The 20,468-nt window shown below is 36.9% G+C and overlaps 3 protein-coding genes across 10 annotated transcripts; 2 read left to right on the forward strand and 1 right to left on the reverse strand.

Annotated features, from left to right (window-relative positions):
- Window positions 1-1,647: 1,647 nt before the first annotated feature.
- LOC147318841 (sorcin-like) lies at window positions 1,648-8,630 on the reverse strand. The gene is made up of 9 exons (XM_086310992.1): window positions 8,476-8,630; window positions 8,261-8,315; window positions 5,594-5,638; window positions 5,360-5,429; window positions 4,651-4,694; window positions 4,340-4,487; window positions 3,756-3,869; window positions 3,403-3,461; window positions 1,648-2,007 (listed from the first exon to the last, which is right to left on the reverse strand). Exons 2-9 carry the CDS (start codon window positions 8,306-8,308, stop codon window positions 1,981-1,983), a joined length of 555 nt encoding a protein of 184 aa, XP_086167118.1. The 5' UTR covers window positions 8,309-8,315; window positions 8,476-8,630; the 3' UTR covers window positions 1,648-1,980.
- Window positions 7,832-12,623, forward strand: LOC147318842 (uncharacterized). 7 transcript variants are annotated; one of them, XM_086310990.1, is made up of 6 exons: window positions 7,832-7,947; window positions 9,426-9,458; window positions 10,160-10,256; window positions 11,171-11,458; window positions 11,666-11,738; window positions 11,934-12,623. In XM_086310990.1, exons 3-6 carry the CDS (start codon window positions 10,184-10,186, stop codon window positions 12,004-12,006), a joined length of 507 nt encoding a protein of 168 aa, XP_086167116.1. In that variant the 5' UTR covers window positions 7,832-7,947; window positions 9,426-9,458; window positions 10,160-10,183; the 3' UTR covers window positions 12,007-12,623. The 7 variants fall into 7 exon arrangements, with proteins under 7 accessions (XP_086167116.1, XP_086167115.1, XP_086167117.1 ...); XM_086310989.1 differs by lacking the exon at window positions 7,832-7,947 and adding an exon at window positions 7,988-8,418; XM_086310991.1 differs by lacking the exon at window positions 7,832-7,947 and adding an exon at window positions 7,993-8,210.
- A 166-nt stretch (window positions 12,624-12,789) lies between these two features.
- On the forward strand, window positions 12,790-20,226 carry snrnp48 (small nuclear ribonucleoprotein 48 (U11/U12)). 2 transcript variants are annotated; one of them, XM_086310993.1, is made up of 9 exons: window positions 12,790-13,045; window positions 14,200-14,313; window positions 14,530-14,590; window positions 15,119-15,199; window positions 16,910-17,089; window positions 17,207-17,328; window positions 18,527-18,630; window positions 18,742-18,864; window positions 19,989-20,226. In XM_086310993.1, exons 1-9 carry the CDS (start codon window positions 12,899-12,901, stop codon window positions 20,083-20,085), a joined length of 1,029 nt encoding a protein of 342 aa, XP_086167119.1. In that variant the 5' UTR covers window positions 12,790-12,898; the 3' UTR covers window positions 20,086-20,226. The 2 variants fall into 2 exon arrangements, with proteins under 2 accessions (XP_086167119.1, XP_086167121.1); XM_086310995.1 differs by lacking the exon at window positions 12,790-13,045 and adding an exon at window positions 13,088-13,255.
- Window positions 20,227-20,468: the final 242 nt, after the last annotated feature.

Raw genomic sequence — 20,468 nt, forward strand, 5'->3', positions numbered from 1 at the left:
GCTGAACACGAGCCTTCAGGGGCTAAATGCTGTGGTAAGCCAACTGTATTCACACATCAAACTGCTACTTTTCCAAAGACACCTCTCACAAACGCAGCCCAATACCACACATTTCCCATCACTGCAGGAAATAATGACCAGTTTTCCACAAACCAATATCAGTACACAAATGAGGAGGTATGTAGCAGACATCTCTTCTCTGGCTGAGGAGTTTCAACACCGCTTTCAGGATTTTGCAGCTGTTAGGAGATCATGTTTTTTTCCTCTCCTTTGTCCGTGGACCCTGATGACACCGAGCATCGCAGTTGGAATACTCGTTGTTTATCCTGGTTGTTGGTTTAAAATTGAAAACACATCCATTTTTGTTTTTGATATCTGACTCAAAATAAAATAACATATTGTAGTTTTTTGAGGACTTTTGATGGTCAATTAAAAAACTAATAAACGAGTGATGTACGGATTTATATGGGCCATAATGTTTTGTACTTTTGAATAAGTCTACTCTTAATGTTATTTTCCTGTTCACGTGTTTTGAATTCAGATGTTTATTTTTTCTTCATTTTATGTGTTCTTCAAATACATGATTTTGGTGAAAACGTTTAATAATAAATCGATCATAATAAAAATTTGTGTTTGAAAAAAGGAAAAAAAATATTGTAAAATCTTTCATTTGCATTTAATGTTAATGGTTCAAAATATTTCAGGCTGAATGGTTGGCCCCCACACATCTCACCTTCCCAATCTGGCCCTCTTTGCAAAAAGTTTGGACACCCCTGGTGTAGAAATACAGAAATAGCAGTTACATTTATGGTACAAATGGAAATATGAAGAAAAACAAAAAAGCTAATGAAACAAATAAGACATGGTAACAGGCTTGCTGTCAAATTATTATAACGTATTTCTAACAGTTTCTTCTAATCATTACAGATAAGCCCATTGACGGTAAATACTGTGCTTTCGATTCTCTCACAAATGAGGAAGAACATAAAAAACGAAAATGATCTGGATAACAAGTTGACACCATCACGTCAAGCTGACATAATTAAACACATCGAAGTCATGAAAGCTGAGGAAAACTGTGGAAAATATAAACTCCTGAAGATTACATGAAGTCTTCATTGGAAATAAAACAATGAGCAAGATTCTGTTTTGATTGTGTCAAATTGGAGCGCTTCCATGCAGTTCTTATTTGTCTCATAAACGTGGACCCAACACAGACTGTTACTTACTATGTGGTCCTTTGCTCTTTCCCCCAATGCCATATAGTTCACTACTGTAGACTAAAAGCTAAAATGTTATTTAAGGGGGGGTTAAATAGCCTATACTCTGGGACTACTTTGTGGTTTTGTGCATAAGTTTAAGCAGACATGTCGCAATCATTTGTTTTTCTAGATACATATTTACAGTCACTAAAACTAGTTTACATATAAATGTTAAATGTTCAAATGAAATAAATCCCAATAAAATAACTCACAAGCTAATAATATAACAAACAGTGTAATTAACCTGACGCTTCACTGAATTTATAAGCACCTTTTTGTCCTTTAATTGCATGTCTTGCATGCATTTAAAGGACAGAAAAGATAGCTTTAAAAGGACAGAAACTTAAACCAAAGGTAACAGAAGTAAATAGAAGCAAAGTATAAGTAAATTCATATATTTCTTTATTAATTCCATTAAAGTTCACATGCCACTGACCAGCCTGCGGGTTTACATCGTTACTAGTGGTAAGAGCCCATGCATATGTAAGAGTGACACTAATAAGCTCCAGTATACAGGCACTCAAATGACACTAGCACACACCGAGGTTACTTGTTCTTAAGTTTAACACTATGCATTACTTTACAAAAGGTTTTTGGTAAAATGGAATGTTTCAGTGACATTTTGTACAATAATGTGTGTAAAAATACATATGAAGAAATGCCATTAATATAAGATTTTAAAAGGTGGTGGGTGTCCCTCTGTTTCGTGCTGTCCTCTTCAAATGCTCATGGTGACCTGGATAAACTACAGAGACAAAGATAATATGTTACTCTACAACTCTTACACAGTTCTCCAGCAATTCTTTTCTTTACTACATCACATTTTTATTAGGATGTGTAATAACTTTAATAATGTATCCAATTGTTTCAGTTTTCCAGGCAACTGTTTCTGTTTGGTTAAGGCATGTTTGCAGCTTCCTGCTGCCACTGTAAGAAACAAGAAATCAATCAATTCATATTTGGTGTTAGTATCTTGCCCAAGGATATTTGGCATGCAGACTAGGGGAAGCCAGGAAACGAACCACCAACCCTCCGATCAGTAGATGACCTGCTCTACCACCTGAGCTACAGCTACCCCGTAGTCTTTGTAGTCTTTAGGAGATTTTTTTTTCTGTAGCAAATAAAACACTGTTGCTTACAGGTTTTCTTTATAACCTTAAAATGTGCCAAGATGTCTATATATTTCTAAAACATACTAAATATAAAGACAATCAGCATCACAAATCTGTAGAAAGGATGCCAAGACATCTCAGAAACAGGCACTGACATCCTGTTTTGGAACCAGATTATGCAGAACAGTTCTGTGGGATCGACACACGGTACTGAGGTCCCACGTCCAGCCCAGCCCCTCGAACCAAACTAGGAGCTAAACCCATCTGTAGTGAAGAAATAGCTGATATGTTGCTAAAACAACACAGCAAGAAGTTATTAATAATTTCCATTCAAGAAGGAAAGGCTGAGTGTATAACAAGTGTCAACAACAGTACAGTCAGGATTGTGGCAAGAGGGAATTCACATGGAATATTATTTCCAAGCACAGGGTGGCAGTGTTCATTTCCAACATACTTTAGTCTCACTTGTTCAACTTTAATGCAACTTCCAACTCGAGTGTTTCGGCTGGCAAACTAAAGTTCTGTGATGTCATCAAAACACAGTTTTACATTGTTTGAAAAAAATAGTTATCAGATTTTTGTAATTATTTCAAGTGTTTTTAAGTAATCTGTCTGAATAAAAGCTGTATTATGGTTTAAAAAAAAAAAAGCATATTTAGGTTTAATGAACATATTTACTATATAATGAACATCTTATTCCTTAAACAGTGACCAAAGCCTTTATCTGAAATTAGTCTCGAGTCTCGGAGTCTTCATTTCTAATTCTCTTTGTATAATTGGGTACAACAGTTCATGAGTCTTGTTTCCAACCCAGGAGCTCTGTTTTTGTAAGAGGGCTTGTTTTTTGTCTGCCTTTCAAACTAACAGCATCACATCTGTTAATACAAACTCTACACAAATTTCAAATTAAATACCCTCCAGCATTTGGTGACAAAATTATAAACTGTGTTTATTTTGACACAAGAAAACACGGCATTAAAACAAACTCTTCAGACAAAGAAGAAACACGTCAGCTGTAAAAAACTTACATCGTCATACTGAAATGAGGCGTTGCCAGTTTGGGTTGTGTCCCTCCTTCGAAATTGATCTGAAAAACAAAGACACATTAAAAAAAAGCCACATGAGTTTTATTACACAATTTATTTCTTTTGCTTTTCTGTCATTGTAGGTATTCTTTTCTTTTATTGTTTTAACAAAGCTGTATGACTATCTATAAAAACCTCATGAAAGAACATAATTTTATGTTGTCCTCTTAATCCTGTTTACAACTTAAATACACGTAAAAAAAAGGATCAAGCAATATTCAAGGAGCCTAAGAAAGGTCCTCTGTCAAGAATATTTACTGCTATGTCCAGTTTAATGCATTTCTTGACCGACTCACCGGTGAGGGCGCGGAGCCTCACAGCGCAGCTCACAAACTCATCAAAGAGGATTCTGCCGTTCAGACTGTAGCGCTTCATGATGCAGTTCATAGCCTGAGGGCTCAGACTGTAACCTGAATGAACACACATACATTATCTAATGGTCATAGCACTTGGCTAACATCTACTTTATTGCCACTCTAAAACCCAAGGCAGTCTGTGCATGTATAGTCCATATACACAGAAATATGCGGGACAAAGTTCAAAGTCCTTTTCCCTTAGAGACCTTCTAGGCAGTCTCTACTGTCCAGAGAAGGGTCAGTATGAACTTTTGGAGAATTTTGCACTAAAATATTTTAACTTTAGATAACATCCTTTCTATTTGATGTATAAGGTTTAGAAAAACTTTGACATGTATTTTTACATCGAACAAGGATGCTGGATTCTATCCCTCATCACAGCTAAACTGACTTGTACATATACAGCACCTCTTTGGGATTGGTAAGAAAAGTGGGAATAACTCAAGCAAGCAAAACATGCTGCAATGCTCCAGTGGACACCTGACTGTTGTCAAAGTCATAACTTAATTTTAATTTTCTCTTACCCATGGAGTTGATGGCCTGCTGCAACTCATGGCCCTCTATTGTCCCACTCTGGTCCCGGTCAAAGGATGCGAAGGTCCCCCTCCAGCCATTCAGAGCCTGCCACAGGTCCTTGAACTCATTAAAGCCCATAGTGCAGGACAGATCCCTCTGAGATAGCAGAGTCAGTCAAGGACCCTTAATACATCACCCAAGTTATGGTTTCCTTTCCTTCCTATAGCGCATTGTGTCATTTAGTGTTTTTCCATTAGCAACTGTCATCATATCAGTTAATCCACTAAACATGTCTTTTGGATGATTAGCTGAAGGATACGTCCAACATATTGATCATCAGTCTGCATGTCTCAAGGCTAAAGGCTGTGGAAAGAAACAAAGCTCATAAAGATACAACTGATAACTATGTTTGGATTCATCTGGGCAAATATACAAATAACATTAACTGTGTAATAAGGAGATCACCGTTATTAACAGGTATGACAGACCGATACAAACACTGATTTTAATCTGTATACAAGGTGGTTTAAAGATTGAACAAAAACAAACACTAACTGCTCTCATATGTAACCACAGTTGTGAAGTCACGCAGAAAGAAATGTGAACGAACGTTGACTAACTACAACAAACCACGTTCTCTTAACCCAACACCTGTCCCCCCATTTTTCCTGTCTGCATCAACTGTCACATACAAAAAGACTTCAAAAGCAGAACTATTATGGGCTGTTCTGTGTTTTTAAGCTATCTCATTGAATTCATTAACAGTGCAAAACAGTTCTCGAGGTCTCGAGGCACTGAATACAATACCAGTGAAACTGGTTAGCACTTAAACTGCTGCTTGCCAACAAGAGAGTTCCCCTTAATGCTAAATGATTTTTAGAGCAAAGGTTTTTATAACTATGACCAAAAGTCACACCACAGTACTATTTAACAAGAGGTACAGATATAATTTAGATATAAAATGAAATGACCAAAATCAGTATTGTGTTTGAGGTGCTTTTTAAATTCTAAACAGCCTTTGCTCTTACGTTGGTATGAGCCAGAGATGCCAGATTGCGTGAGGCAGCGCTGCAGCTCATCTGCTGAGATCTGTCCATCCTGTCGGGGTTTATGAAAACACGGCAAAGTGGGATACACAACACGGTTAAGTAACTATCAGCTACTTTACAAAGGTTTAAAGAAGCATGAATGGTCATTACATCAACAGTTCATCAGGTCCAAAATCAGTGAAGTGATTTGAGACTTTGACTTTTGTCTCTTACCTGACCAGCAACAGCTGAAAAATAACCATAGAGAGGATCTTGTTGCTGAAAGTTAGAACGAAAGAAATCAAAATCAGCGAGATTTAGCTGATTCTTCATATTATTCTGTATTTGTAGATATACTTGAGTTCCATAGAACTCAATGTCCTGCTATGAAAATAACAAACTATACTTTATACAAACTTTATTATAAAAAAATCTCAATATAAATAAACATATTATTTTTGAATTTCTTAAATGCTTTTAAATGAAAACCTTTAAATGAAAATAGATGATTTAGATATTTCACAAAAACAACAGGATCTTGAAGGATATCAATATAATATACTAATAATAGTATACTATACTCGTGTATAATAATACACATATAATAGACATTATCTGTCTGTTCATGGGGGCTTTTTTAACCACCCAACTCCTCCTAAACACTTATTTATTTTAAGTTATTAGTTACGGAACCAAATATGACACTTTTTAGCCTTTAGCATTTAGGTTATATATAAAGGGCTTTATCAATTAGTATGACATCATCATGTTGCCTAACAATGGACTAAAATGTTTTTAGCAAAGGAATTTTAGCATAAAGGCAGGTGTGGCTCAGGTGAAGTGGATGGTCTAACGATCGGAAGGTTGTAGGATTGTTCCTGGCTCCTCTAGTCCATGTGTTGAAAAATCTTGGGGTAATACCCCGAAATGCCCTCAATCCATTGTAGTGTGACTGTGTTAGATAAAAGCGCATTATGAATGTGTGTCTGTCAACCAACAGTTCAATCATCTAATTACTTCAGCTGTAAAAGTGACACACACTAACAATAGTTAGGTTATGTAGGTTATGTAGGTTACCAACCTCCAATTTCAGTCATTTTAAATCAGCAGGCAAAATCAATCATGACTGGGTGAAAAACTTTCTATCAGGTCTCCTGAGAGAAACTAAAATGTAACCACAGGATTTATAAACCAAAACCCATCTAGCTGACCATTTCACAATCCTGTTTGCCACTTAAAAGGCTTGAAATGATTCAGTGTATTTTCTAATTTGCGTGGCTGCTTTCTGAGGCCTCATTGAAGAAGATGTGCCATCCTTCTCCAGCACCAATATTTCTGTCATTAATGGACACTGTAATAAAAATAACAGATATATAGATAAATAAAAGCTGCACAACACATCTGGATACAATCATTACAAGGCACTTGTTATATAATTAGTATAATTATTAGTATAAATCTAACTGCTTTAGACTACACTGTGAACAAACTATCTGCTCTGATGAGGTGTGGCAGCTTCAGATGTGCTATGGTTAGGATTTTAGAAACAATTATCAGGTTAGAATTATGATCCACTATGAGCTTATTAAATCCTACTTGATGCTACTTAAAGTAAAATGTGATAATATAAGAATCATGGGTATTTGTGTGATTAACATTGTTCCCTCACAACAAGAAGATCCTGAGTTTGACTCCACCACCTGGTGAGGGGCTTTCTGTGTGGGGTTTACATGTTCTCTCCGTGTTTGCATGGTTTCTTTCCGACTTCCTCCCCACAACCCAAAGACATCCAGTTAGTGGGGTTAAGTCAAATGGTTAATATAAATTTGCTAATAGGTGTGAATGTGAGTGCGAATGCCCTGCATCAGGCTGCCGACCTGTCCGGGTAGTAGCCCGCTGTTGTGCCAAAAAGTGATTGTCTGCCAAAAACTGATTTCCAGTGTTTCTGTGTATTTTTTATGTGTAATATCTTTACGTATGTTCGTAAATAGACTTCGGTGAACAGGGGATACAAAGGGGTTACATAAAGAATTAAAATATTATCTGTTTTTTAAGTATCTTTACAACTTGTACTTACATTATAACCAATCCGGTCCTTTATCCCCACTTAAAATATTTTTACAGAACTATTGTAATATTTGCTGCCATTTCTGCTGTCCTGTTGGGCAACTTACTCTTACAAAATACATTTTTAATGTTAATGAGATTTTTTTTACTGCATAAATAAAGGTTATATAAAAGTCGCTGCCAAAAACTGATTGCGGCTTGTATCTTGCTACACGAATGTTGTTTGTGGCTCAAGATGACTTTATGTCATCCATAAGGGATGCATTTGACATATGTTTAACATATTATAGCCCAACAAGTTACTTATAGCACTTTAAATATGAGCAATCGCTTTTTGGCAAATACCGGAAATCAGTTTTTGGCAGACAATCACTTTTTGGCACAACACCGCCTCTCGCCTTTGGTACCTGGGATAGGCCCCAGCCCCCCGCGACCCTCATAAGGATAAGCGGAAGAGAATAGATGGCTGTGTGCTTGCAACACAAATGCCTACATCATCTTATACTCTGAGTACCTTTTAAGTAAAAACAACACTTTTGCTCGATTGCGGAATGCATCCTTTATACAGTCATTAGTTAGTACGAATCTAAAACACACAAATACTGCTCGAGTTTCATTTTAAAGCCGAAAAATTCTTTAAGATACTTTGAAACCAAATATATTGTCAAAATGTTTGCATGTTATTTCAAATGGAAACCTGTATGTAACGGATCTAAACGCGGAATTTCTGTCAAACCGTCCAACTTCCGGACTGGTTGGAAAAGACGCCCATCCCGGGACGAAGGTCGGTTGATGGCTGTAAAACCGTTTCATCACAATTTAACGGTTTCTTACCATTCCTGGAAATCCACCGGGGCCAGCGCCGTATCCGGGAAAAGCCATCTTATTCCTGTTACAAAACGAAATAAACATAAGAATAGTAACGACTCAGAGCAAAACAAATCTAGCGACTGAGGGCGTGTCTGGTGATGTACGCAGGAAAACACCGAGAAGTGAGGCTATAAAGTGCCGTGAAGTACAATGACGCACAGATCTAAATGTGAACTTACCTGATATAAAAAGTACGACCTCGGAGAAGAAACAGACAACTGTGAAGCCTCGGAGGGGCAAATGTCCACTTTCCTCAGTGCGAGCCACCACATTAAGTTCTGATTGGAAAGGAGAGGACATGTGACCTCTAATTGACCAATATGATCAAGAGGGCTGGCTGTAAAAGTGAAACCTTTCTGCAGTAAATTAATGGATTAAAAATGTACACCATAAATATCAGTCAATACTTCAGTTTTAAAGTGGTTAACCACCACAGTCGAATTATTTCTAATCATAATTTTTACGGTAAAAGCCTTTAGTGACATTTTACTATCTATGAGCTGCTGTACAAAGCTTTTACGTACATACGTGTGATAACAAGATCATATTGCACATTTTGTAATGCAAAGTGTCGTGATCTTTGTATTATTTCTGGTTATGTTGTTATTATTCTCTTTCTTCTTTTGTCTGTTTTTGAATATTGATTGCTGGGTTTTCGTTGTTATTCACACTTCCTGTTTTGCCAGTGGTTTTCTCTATGTGACTGACTCCTATGTTCGTCTCTGTCTGCAACTCTTTGTATGTGTTAGTTTCATTCTGGCCCCTCATTCAGTTCACATATTGTTTCATTTTAAAGCTTAAATCGTCATGTGTTTTTTTGTGTTATTATTAATCCCATGTTTTGTTCCCACCCTCCCTTAGGGTTTTCTCGTTTCTCTTTTTTTGTCTCCTCTGGTCTCGTGCTCATGACCCAGAATCAATCATTGAGGTCTGTTTACCAAAATATCGATTCCTTAAATGCATCTGGAGGACAGAAGAGCAGGAAGAGATATTAAACGAAAAAAATGGGAATGAGAGAAATTAAGTTTAGTTTATCCCCCTGCCCTCCTAGTGTGCTTGCTTTCTTTGTTTTCTGGATTTGTCTTTTAGCTTAGTTGACATGATTTGTTTTTGTCTGTTTGTTTTGCAGTACTTTGTTCATGAGATTGAAGTGTTTGCATCAGTAAGTATCCTCAAGACCAAAAAATGAATCAGGAGAAATGTATTGATAGAAAAAGTTGTCAGTGGTTTATAAAGTATAAAACTACCATGATAATGCCCTGGAGATTTTAAATTCCACTTTAAATTGCTTAAGACATACAGAATGTTTGTTTTTGTTTTTACTTATAGTTTTTCTGTGATAAATCCTTATAATCTTTCCTTATGTTGGCCCTTCCTTAAAGATAACCACTTAAGTAAAAATAAATTCTCAGATGTTACTATTTAAAAAATGACTGGATTTGCCAAAAAGAAACAATTTTATTGCTGAAAGCTAGGTACAAAACTAAGAAGTTGATTTTATTTATTTATTTATTTATTTATTTATTTATTTATTTATTTATTTATTTATTTATTTATGTTTTGTGATTAAAATACAGGACTGATCCTTTAATGTAAGACATTACATCAGAGGCAGAAACAAACAGCCCAATCAGCTTCTTCTCTCAAGTGGCTCATACAGTCATTTCCTCTGCTTCCACCTCCAGTCCAGAGAAAACCCAATCAGAGGCTCCATCGTTTGTTTAGGAGGCAGAAAGGCAATCTGTTTCACCGCTTTAACCACACGCGTCAGTGGACGGTGCTGAAGTTGGCGCTGGGATGTACAGACTTAGTCATGAATGCTGGAATTGGTCACCCAGACCTTCTCTGTGTCTTCATCCTCAGCACTCAGGGAGCCTTGTTTCTGTCATGGTGAGCCACCAAGAAGAAGAGGAGGGTGAAGAAACAGGAGAACTTCCAGCTGTATGTTGCTATAATACAGGTAGGTCTGAGATGTCAGGTTTTTGCAGCTGTAAATGCAGCAGGACAGGTTAAAAAATGGGAAACATAACAAAAAGTAGGCACTAAAAATGCATAAAAAGCATATCTAATTATTAAATGACATCATACAGAACCTTACTCATTGAGAGCAAATCTACATGGAACGTATGACAAACATAACATTTTTTTAAAGAAAAAAAAGAAAATGCATGTGTGTTCAGTTGATCACAATGTCATTTAAAAAACTGAACGATATCACACATACTATCTGGCCTAGACTAATAAAAAGGATCTGCTGTTGTATTTAGTTATATTAACTGATAATAAAATAATAGAAATATCAATAAGGATCCAAGTCATCATTGTGGATAAAATGAAAGTGTAGGTTGATTTCCCAAGAGGAGAGCTAAACAAGTACACATGCTCAATTTTTTCTCTCCTTAGCTGCCACATTATGTAACAAAAGTCACATTTAAATCCAAGTATCTCTTATTGCTGAAGAATGAGTTTGCAAAGACTTACTGTTGGTAGCATGACTGCTTTCACCACTGAAGTAAATGGTATAAATTACAAATCTTAACAAATCTAATCCTATTTAATGTTGCTTTTTTGTTTGTGAAACCCCACCCTCCCTGCTATTTCTGTATATTTGTTGTGTGTGTATGTGTGCGTGGGAATGTGTACCAGTATACTGCTGACTGCTGACCATGGTTTTAGTCCAAACCCAGCAGGTCTAATCAGCAGGTGGAGGAAACAGATGGTTCAGACATATGATTCAGCCATGACGTGTAACTCTAAGCCATCCTCTGCATTAATAAACCATGTATATTTTGGTTGTTGTTTAGTGTAATGTATAGCTCGACCTCAGCCACTGATTGGTCAAGTTAACTTTGTATCTCACATATATTTCTTCAGGATGTGGTGACATTATCAGTCAGTCTGCTGATGGTCAGTGGTCCATCTATGAGCCTCAGGTCCACTCAGGGATTCCCAACAGCACAGGGCTGTGTCAGCATGACGCGGGTGCTCCTTTGCAGCAAATAACAGTGGTTGAAGCTGAGCAAGGAGATGTATTCCAGCATTTCATGGGTTGTCAGTGCTCTGGAGGTCCAGGGATGGAAACCCAGAGATGTGTTTATAGACAGAGGGAACAAGCTGTTTTGGGTCACTGCTCATCAGGATCTCCATTTATCTACTGTGGAGGTGAGATTACACCTAGTTTCTAGGGTCTTTTCCTTAATGATATCCTTTTCCTTTACCTTAGCAATTGTGATATTAAATGTACTGAACTAAGATGTTCCATCGGAGTGTTTAAAGCTGAGATTACTGTTGTCATTCAGCCAACACACACATATATTTATGCAGGTATCCATTTGAGACATATCAAAATGTTCTTGTATTTGATTTAAGCAGTGAGGAGGAACGTGATCATTGGAGTGGAGGTTGTAGAGGAGGTTGCAGTTGAAGACACTCTGGAAGTAATGTAAGTATTTAAGAATTATTATATCATATACCAAAATCATTACAGCAAATAAAGTAACTGTTTAAACATTATTTTGCACAACTAACACTTGTACACCTCATAACCTTTTTTTGTCTAACACATAAATACACCGCAGTTCATACAAACATACTACATATGGTTGAAAAAGTTTGTTGCTTGTGTATCTCTTCCCAGAACAGAGGATATTTATGCAGATGATCTGCTGGATCCAGATACATCACAAGAAAACCAGCCGTACCCCACATGAAGTGCCTTTCAGTGTTTCTCAGTTTCACTGTACGCTCTGTAAATAAAATTTAATTCACAGTCAGACGACAAATTTAAATGAAATGCATTTGTATGTATTATGAAGACGCAGGGCTGAAAAGCTTACCTGGTGTTAACATGTCTCCAAAGCTTAGGGAGTCAATGCCACTCTTCTAAGAAATGCCATCATTTGGTGTTATACGATGATAGTAAAAAATCCAATAGAAGATGTCCCATAGGTGTTTGATTTGGGTTAAAATTTCATCACTTTTCACCACTCACATCATATGACCGAAGTAATTCTTATGTTTATTAAACTGTACAGTGACAGAGTGACACCTCACACCCAATTAAAGTCCTACAAAGCACTAACCTGTTACAACGATCACCAATGGGACAGAAATATTATATCATACCGAAATGAGCACTTGGAGAACAATTTTCCATCAGTGTGAATTGAGTATACTCAAGGGGACAAGAAGAATCAAACTATGCTGCACAGTTCTAAAATCCACTGCGTTATGACTGTATGGTTTAGAGTTATGTATTTATCAGATATGTTTGTATTCTACATGAGTCCTTGTCTTTGATACTTATGTATACAAATAAAAAAGTTACAACTAATTTCTGAATTGCTATTATTTTTTATAATATAATATAATATAATATAATATAATATAATATAATATAATATAATATAATATAATATAATATAATATAATATAATATAATATAATATAATATAGCAACTATTGGACTTCAACTACCAGCATGCATCGCTATTGTTCTTCCGTCATCACTGCGCGCAGGATGTTCCGCTCTCCAGTACAGTGAACGATCCTTATGATGATTTCAAGGGAAAATCTTTGTTCATTTTGATATAAAAACCCATCATGTCGGATTCATTACCGCCGCTAACTCTCCAGGACCGCATGGAGCGTCTTCAGGAGCTGACGGAATTTACTGAAAAGTGCAAAAAACAGATAAACGACATATTTGAAACGCTGGGATGGTCGCTAGACTACAAGAACTCCAACCAGGTAGCTTGCGTTTGTTTGGCTAATGTTAGCATTTATTGTTCAGTCAAAACAGCAGAAAACCTTCTCGGAATGTTTTGTTTTCCGTAGCAACAATAGAGCAGCATCAGATTTAAGCGTTTAACTAAGTTTGAGTCCAGAGAGATTTGCTTAAGTGACTATAATGGAGTTTTTCTCTGCTGCCTAAGCTAAGCTAAGTTTGGGGCGTTTTCGGTGAGTTTCTAATATTTTTTTTTCTGAAGTCACTCAAGCTTGGTGGTAGATTTGCTGGTTGCTCTCGCCCAATTGGCACTTTTATTTGCTGTAATGTGGTTCTATTTTGGCTTTTTTAGTGGTCTACGTCTGATGTAATAAAAAAAAACTATAATTAATATGTCATGTGTCTTCTAATAGTGTTTTTATGCTTGCATCTTATAATATTTACCGGATTTTTTTAAGGCCGCTTTTCTTTTCCTGAGTTTTTTGTTATTTATTTCTTTAATGTGCTCTTCTCAAAAGTTTCAACGAGGATGCTTTTGAAGCTACACTTTGGTTTAAATGTCTTTGTTTACATGAAATAGTACAAGTTTTCTTTCTTTTGATTACCACATATACATTTGTATCTTCTTGGCGATCATTTTCTGGTACTGAAGATTCAAAATAGTGACATTTCAAGTCATAATTCCCGCTCTGAGCAGCATTTGTCAATGACTGAAAGGAAAAACTCCCTTTAAACTTTACATTAGGAACAGCATTCAATAGAACTTGGCAAGGAAAGAAGGACATACAAAAACAACGGCAAAACGCAAAGGGAGAGAGCAGACAAAAGTTAATGACATCTAAATCCAATTTTTACAAAGACATTTAATTCTCAGCTTGAATTAGACCTATTTTAACGAGTTTTGCTATGGGGTTAATTTGTGGTGCTAGTTGTTACATCATAGGAAAATATGCTTATTATTAGCTTTCATACATATTTACACAATTCAGATTGTATTGAATTCTGGCCATGAGGTTGTTTAGTCCTTATAAAACAGTTTTAATAAACACTGCAGAATAAAACCTTTCAGAAGGTAATTGTGTTACAGCAATGGTATATTAATAATGCTTCTGTGTAATTCATACCTGATGTTAATTTAAATTCATTATTTGCTAATGTAATATGCTTGCATTCTCAGGAACCAATGGAGCAGTGTCCCTATGACCCTCACCACAGGGTCCCGGTCAGGACCATGGAGAAGCACAAAGCCTCCTGCAAGCTAAAAAAGATGGGCTACTCTGCCGAGGAGCAGGTAACACAGTTAGTTACAGATTAATGTGTTGGTGCTGGAATCTGCTGCTGTAACCTGGCAATTGGACCAGAGACAGCAGGGCAAAAGCAGTAAAGTAGACTACAAAAGCTTCTTGTTATTGTGCAACAGACTACTGAAAACCTCCTAACCTCCAGTGTTAATGTAAAGTTGTGTTTAATAATTGAAAGAGCTGTAAAGCTTATCACTACTTTGCAGGCGGAGATGTACGACCCCTCCGTGAGCTATGAGAACACCAGCGTCAGAAGCTTTACAATGGGTAAGTCATCACAGAGGACTTTCTCTGGAAATTATCACCTTTCTTTAGTATAACCAAAGTTCACCCTAGTGAGATTAGATCTTTTTAGAAGACCACCTGTTTTCTTTTGAAGTTTTGCAACTTGTGTTGCTAAAAGAAGGAAGAGATAATTCATTTTTGAAAAAAATGAAATAAAACAATCTCAACAAGAAACACTCAATTTAGTTTTCTTCGTTCTTTTTAAATGTACTTTAAAAAGTTTGTAGTGCAGTAAAAAAGATGTATATTGTTATGTGCCCTGTTGAAAGCCATTTTTATCTAGTTAATTATATAAATCATTTTGAATATTACTGTTTTTTTTATTTCTTGGAAAAAGAACATATGTCTCCTTCATTTCATTGTTTACTAAATGTTCTTTGAACGTTAAGTAATAATGCTTTTGTCTTGGCGCGTAGTGGAACTCATTTGTAGTAGAAAGGAAGGTAAGGATGGAATTTTTCGGTCAGGAATGTTTTAGTAATGTTTTTTCTGTTCTCATTCATCATGCAGACAAAACCACCCAGCATCAGGTGATCCTACAGGCGAGATCTGCTGCACCAATGATGAGGATGGAAGGAGTCTTCTGGCAAGGTAGCGGCTCATTTTATTCTGTGCGTTATTTTTCTAAGTACAACACACCAACGTACATTTACTAGAAGCAAAGGTACAAAGTTAACTCTGTCATCGCCAACTCATCATTGGCGATGACTCAACCCCGCCACCAGACCTACATTCAGAATCCAGACCTGTTGTTAGATGTTGGAAAAAGAAAAAAGTTTGTTTTTTTCCCCCCTTTGACATGGTCAGATAGAATGGTTAGGATTAGGGTCATGCCTCTCCAGTGATAAACATGCTTTACAGGGTTATTCTTGAATATTCAGATGTTTAATTTTATACACCAAGAAAAATGCCATTAGTTTTAAAGTCCTCACTAAACTCATTGTAAATTCATTGTTCACTTTTTTGGCTCTCACCCTCACCAAATAGTAACTAGTAATTAGTACTAGTAATTAGTAAAAGAGGAGCTTTTACAATATCAATTTAGGATCGGCACGTCTTTTCTAGTTTTGCTCCTAACATCCATGTGTTGTTTGTTCTGTTTGCAGCGATTGGGGTGAGTATTAGAGGAGATGGGCTCTAGAGAGGTCTGCCACTGGTTTCATGCCTCATATCCTTTACTGTCATATCCTTTCAAACCACAGGGGTTTGGGTGCGGGAAGCTTATCAGTCACATCTGCATCCTTGAACATACAAATACTTTTCCCTTTATGTGATGGGGAAAGTCCATACATGTAGACTCATCAGTCATATTTAGACTGAATGTTTAAAATACTTATGTAGTTTCTGCTTTCTGTCAAATCTTCATCTAAAAGTATTCCAGTAGAAGGCCACAGTTCCTTACTGATGCTAAGTTATCAGTCATTGATGTTAGGTAATAACTAGGGACTAAACTTTAAAGTAACTTCTGTCTTTGTTCCTCACCCTAACATTAGAGCTAACAGGTGAATTTCCTCTTATTAGTGCAGCTAGCAAAACAACCAATTACTGTTTATTCCTTGATTTTAACATAAAACTCATTGTTACAGCCGGGGGCAGCACAAACGTGACCCCCTTAAACCGATTTTTAGTTAAGTCCCCATGTTTTCCCCTCAGTTATTGGTCCTGTTACTAGTTAGCTAACATAAACTAATGTAAGTCTATTGACTGCAGCCAACCGACCCAATGATGTCATGCTCTGTGCTGGCACAAGATGGCGCTAAACATAAAAAAAAACCCCAAAAAACTTTAAGCACTTATTTCCTGTCAGTGTTAAATCTATGTCACTTTTTGAGAACAGGGTCCATGGTGTAAATTCGCCTTTTATGATTTTCTACTTTAACACTTAAAACCAAATTACTTTTATGTAGAATCCAATTTTGGCTGAATACAGAGCTACTTTGAGAAGTGATCTTAGGAATAATTAATCATTTGACTTGCATTATGTGGACGTGTTTTTGTTTTCTTTAACCTCATTAATGTCTTAAGAGCAAACAGGTTATTGGCGACTCATCTGGGGTTAGAGTTGGGTTTCCTGCAGAGAAAATTAGAAATTTAGAGAAACCAGAAAGATTGAATTTTTTGTTTTTCAGGATTCCAAACAAGCAAAACTTTAACTTATCCCAAACCTCTGACTCTGAGTGATCAGGTGGTTGTTTTGAGGTTGAAGTCCAGGATTTGAAATTAGATAAATTAACTAAAATCTTGTCAGTTTAGTTTGTGTTTTCTCACTTAGCTTGTAAAACTTGTCTGATCCTTTATCAGGTCAGTACTCCGGTGAGCCGGTCGACGTGCCTCAGAACCACAAGCGAGCCGTGTGTGATCTCACTGTTGCCGACCGATTGGCTCTGTACAATCATGTGGTCGGCGTCATCAATGAACAGAAGGAAGCATCGTCCTCCAACGACGATCTCTACGTAGATTTGGTGTCCAAACTCCAAAAAGGTGAGATTTAACTAAGTTTAACTCTACACTTAGAGTTGCTGTAATTTTAGTGAAGGAAAACTTTTTTTGGCTTTCTCTGGTGCAGTCCACATAAAAATTGTGTGTGTTTTTGTTCAGGTGAAGAACAAAATGAACCAAAGACTAAACTGGAGCTGATGGCAGAAATGAGGGACTACAAGAGGCGGCGTCAGTCCTACAGAGCCAAAAATGTTCACATCACCAAGAAATCCTACACTGAGGTAGATGAGTTGATAAAGAACAATAAGTGTTGTCCTGATTCTAATCATTTACTTCATTTATATATAATCCATGATGAAGGTGAAATAACTTTTTCTTTAAATTATGAAGGGTGTTGTGAATCACAAGAACCGCTTTTCCCATCTTTAGTTGGAAATGTCAAAAGTAACAGTACTTTAAAATGGTGAAAACGAAAGACAGCACAGTATAAATGACCAGTGGATTTGGTGAGCCTGATTTGGAAATCCAGTTACTGGAGCTATTATTGTGCTCTTGAGTTTCAACATATAGTGTTCATGAAGCTGGACACGCTTTTTTAAAATTTATATCATTTGACTTCCACAAAGCAGCAAAAGAACGGACTGTCTGATAAATTGTTGAGTAGTTCTTTTCCTCAGAAAACTCTCAGCCTCTGCTCCACTATCAGTTTTTCTGCTACATCACCCTACCCAACTCCAATTTGGACAGTTTCTCAAAAGGCCCAGAGACAAAACAGGCTTTATCTTGATGGACAAGAGGGCGAAGAATTCAGTTTCGATTCTACTGAGCAAGATGCTGGTCATCTGACTGTTGACTGACTGCCCAGATCTCAACAATACGTGTGTCTGTTTCACACAGGCAGAGAATTTTCGGTGGGAGCAGTATAGTTTTGAAAGACATGTTAGCTTATTCTGTTGAGCAGGGTAAACATTTATGGGAAGCAAGGCAAAGTTTGTTTTAGAAGTAGTTTTCTTGTCTTCCTTCTCTCACCATAACCGGTCGCGGCAGATGAGATCTTGTTTAATGTGGCATTAATAGACATGTTTATTGAAACTCGGGATTTTAACTGCTTTCAGTGTGTTTTTCAATATAATATCTGCACTGATTTTCCAGAGTCTTGGCTCTAATATATTCCCTTCACACTGTAGCAATAACAAGACTGGAAGAAATAAAACGAAACATTTTTGAACATTAAAAACTAAACTGAAATAAGAGAGTCAACTGGAAACTACAGATTTTTATTTTTTTGTTAAGTCAAAATGAAATAAAAAAAGAAACTAATTAGAAAATGCTAAACTATGATAACTCTGACTGGAATACTAAATAAACTCTGCCTGGGAATCTCCGAACTGAAAATCTGATGCTAAGCTCAGCGTGTCGGTCCTCCTGTTTGAACCAAGGTTAGGAAACAGTAATGTGGTCTCTATGATCGCCCTGCAGGTGATCAGAGAGGTGATCAACGTCCATTCTGAGGAACTTGCCAGACAGTGGAAAGAGGAGGAAGATGAAGAGGAGTCGATGAGAGTGGAACAGTCTTCCCACGGGTACACGAAGCACTCCTCATGATCACTTTTATGCTTCATTGACGATTAAGATATTGCATCAGAGGAGTTTATAGGTTAAAGACAATTTTTTAAAATTGTTTTGTTTTTCAGGCGGCAGGTGGATGAAAGACGCTCACCATCCTCAGAGTCTCACCACTCCCACAGTAAACGTCACCGCAGCCGGGAGCGAAGCCACGAAAGGGAGAGCAAGAAGAAGAAGAGTAGGAGGGACAGGTGAGAAAGGACTTATCTAAGGGTTGTGGATGTGTATGGGAAGTTCTATCTTCTGTTCTAGCTCTTGTATACCACACACCAATTACAGAAACAACCACATAACATAATTTGCATCATCTTCACAGCTTAACCCTTTAAAGCCGGTCGGAGCGGACACACTCCATTTTGCGTAACTATTTTTAAATCCCGGTAGCACTGCAACCACGTAAGCTAGCGCAATAATTTTTTTTGCATATGAAACCGGAGGAATTGTACTCACATCTTATGCCATCAGCTTGTCCTCGGTCACAGTTTCCTTCCACATAAAGCTTTGCAAAAACTGCATAAAAAGCACTTGCAGCAACAAAAACATAATATTCCAGAAACACGCTTTGCCGATCCGATCAGCTGTTTGTAACACTTCCTATGTCCATCAGCGTGAACTGTCACATGACCGCATGACCTGCCCGAAACCGGAAGTGACGTCATTTTGCAGAAATGTAGTTTTTACCATTGTGGCCTTATGAGCCTATACTTGTGTTTTTAAAAGTTATGTTTGACTTTATGACTTTCTGTGACGTTTCTGGGATGCTGAGGACTCATATTGCACTGCTGGAAATATTTTATTTTGATGCATATGCTGCTTTTTTGCAAATTTGCACTATAATATATTTTTTCGTTTTTCCTGCAGTATATGAAAATTGGTGTATCTCAAAAATAAAACTATGAAGACACTTAAAATAAATTTCCTTTGGTGGGAAACTAGTTTGTGCAACTTTTTTGTATTTACAGTTTTGAGGGATAAGACTCTTAAATTTCTCTAACTAGAAATATATGTTAAAAAAATCAAAAACAATTTTCAATCTTTTTGTAGTTTATTGCACTTTTTTGCAATTTATGTAATTACTATGCACTTAATGCATGCATATTATTAAAATTTGGGCTATAATGGTTGTATTGATGTATAGCAACTTGAAATGCTCCAAAAAATGGCTCCACAGCATGTAAAAATATAATATAAGCTCTGGCGGACTTGGTTCTATGGTAGGTCTTAAAGGGTTAATGATTGAAAATATCTTGTTTTGTAACACCAAAATGTATTATGCATACTGCAGAGTTAACTTGGACTTTTTGGATCTTCACAGGGATTCCCATTCCCCAGATGACCACCACCACCACCACGATAAAAAGAAGAAAAAGAAGAAGAAGAAAGATGAGAAAGACAGGGAGAAGGAGAAGTGAGAGTGCTGAATCTGCAGTGACTGAAGTCGACTCTGAAGTCGCAGTGTTCACAAGGCGAGACTAAAAATAGGTTTACACACTGACGCATTTTGTAAAGATTTAAACGCAATAAAGTCTTTAAACCGAACATTCACTGGTTGAGTTTTATTTTGCTTCACTGACACCATTTTCAATCAGCACTTTGGCGTTTTACAACACAGCCACATCTTACCTCCCTCTGCATGATTGGCTGGGTTTTTTTTTTCTTTTTTTAATGATAACTTGGAATCTCAGACAGGAGTGTCTTAACTGTCCTACTTTCACCATAAGTTCAAAGGTTATTTTTGGCCTTTAGTCTTTGCTGTAAGTTTGGGTGTGTTTACCTGGAAAGTCATTAAGAAAAT

The sequence above is a fragment of the Aulonocara sp. 'chitande type north' Nkhata Bay genome, linkage group LG11 (assembly GCF_057382095.1).
Source record: "Aulonocara sp. 'chitande type north' Nkhata Bay isolate Kocher_YH1m ecotype deep benthic linkage group LG11, A_spYH_male_GT1.1, whole genome shotgun sequence".
Lineage (NCBI taxonomy): Eukaryota > Metazoa > Chordata > Actinopteri > Cichliformes > Cichlidae > Aulonocara > Aulonocara sp. 'chitande type north' Nkhata Bay.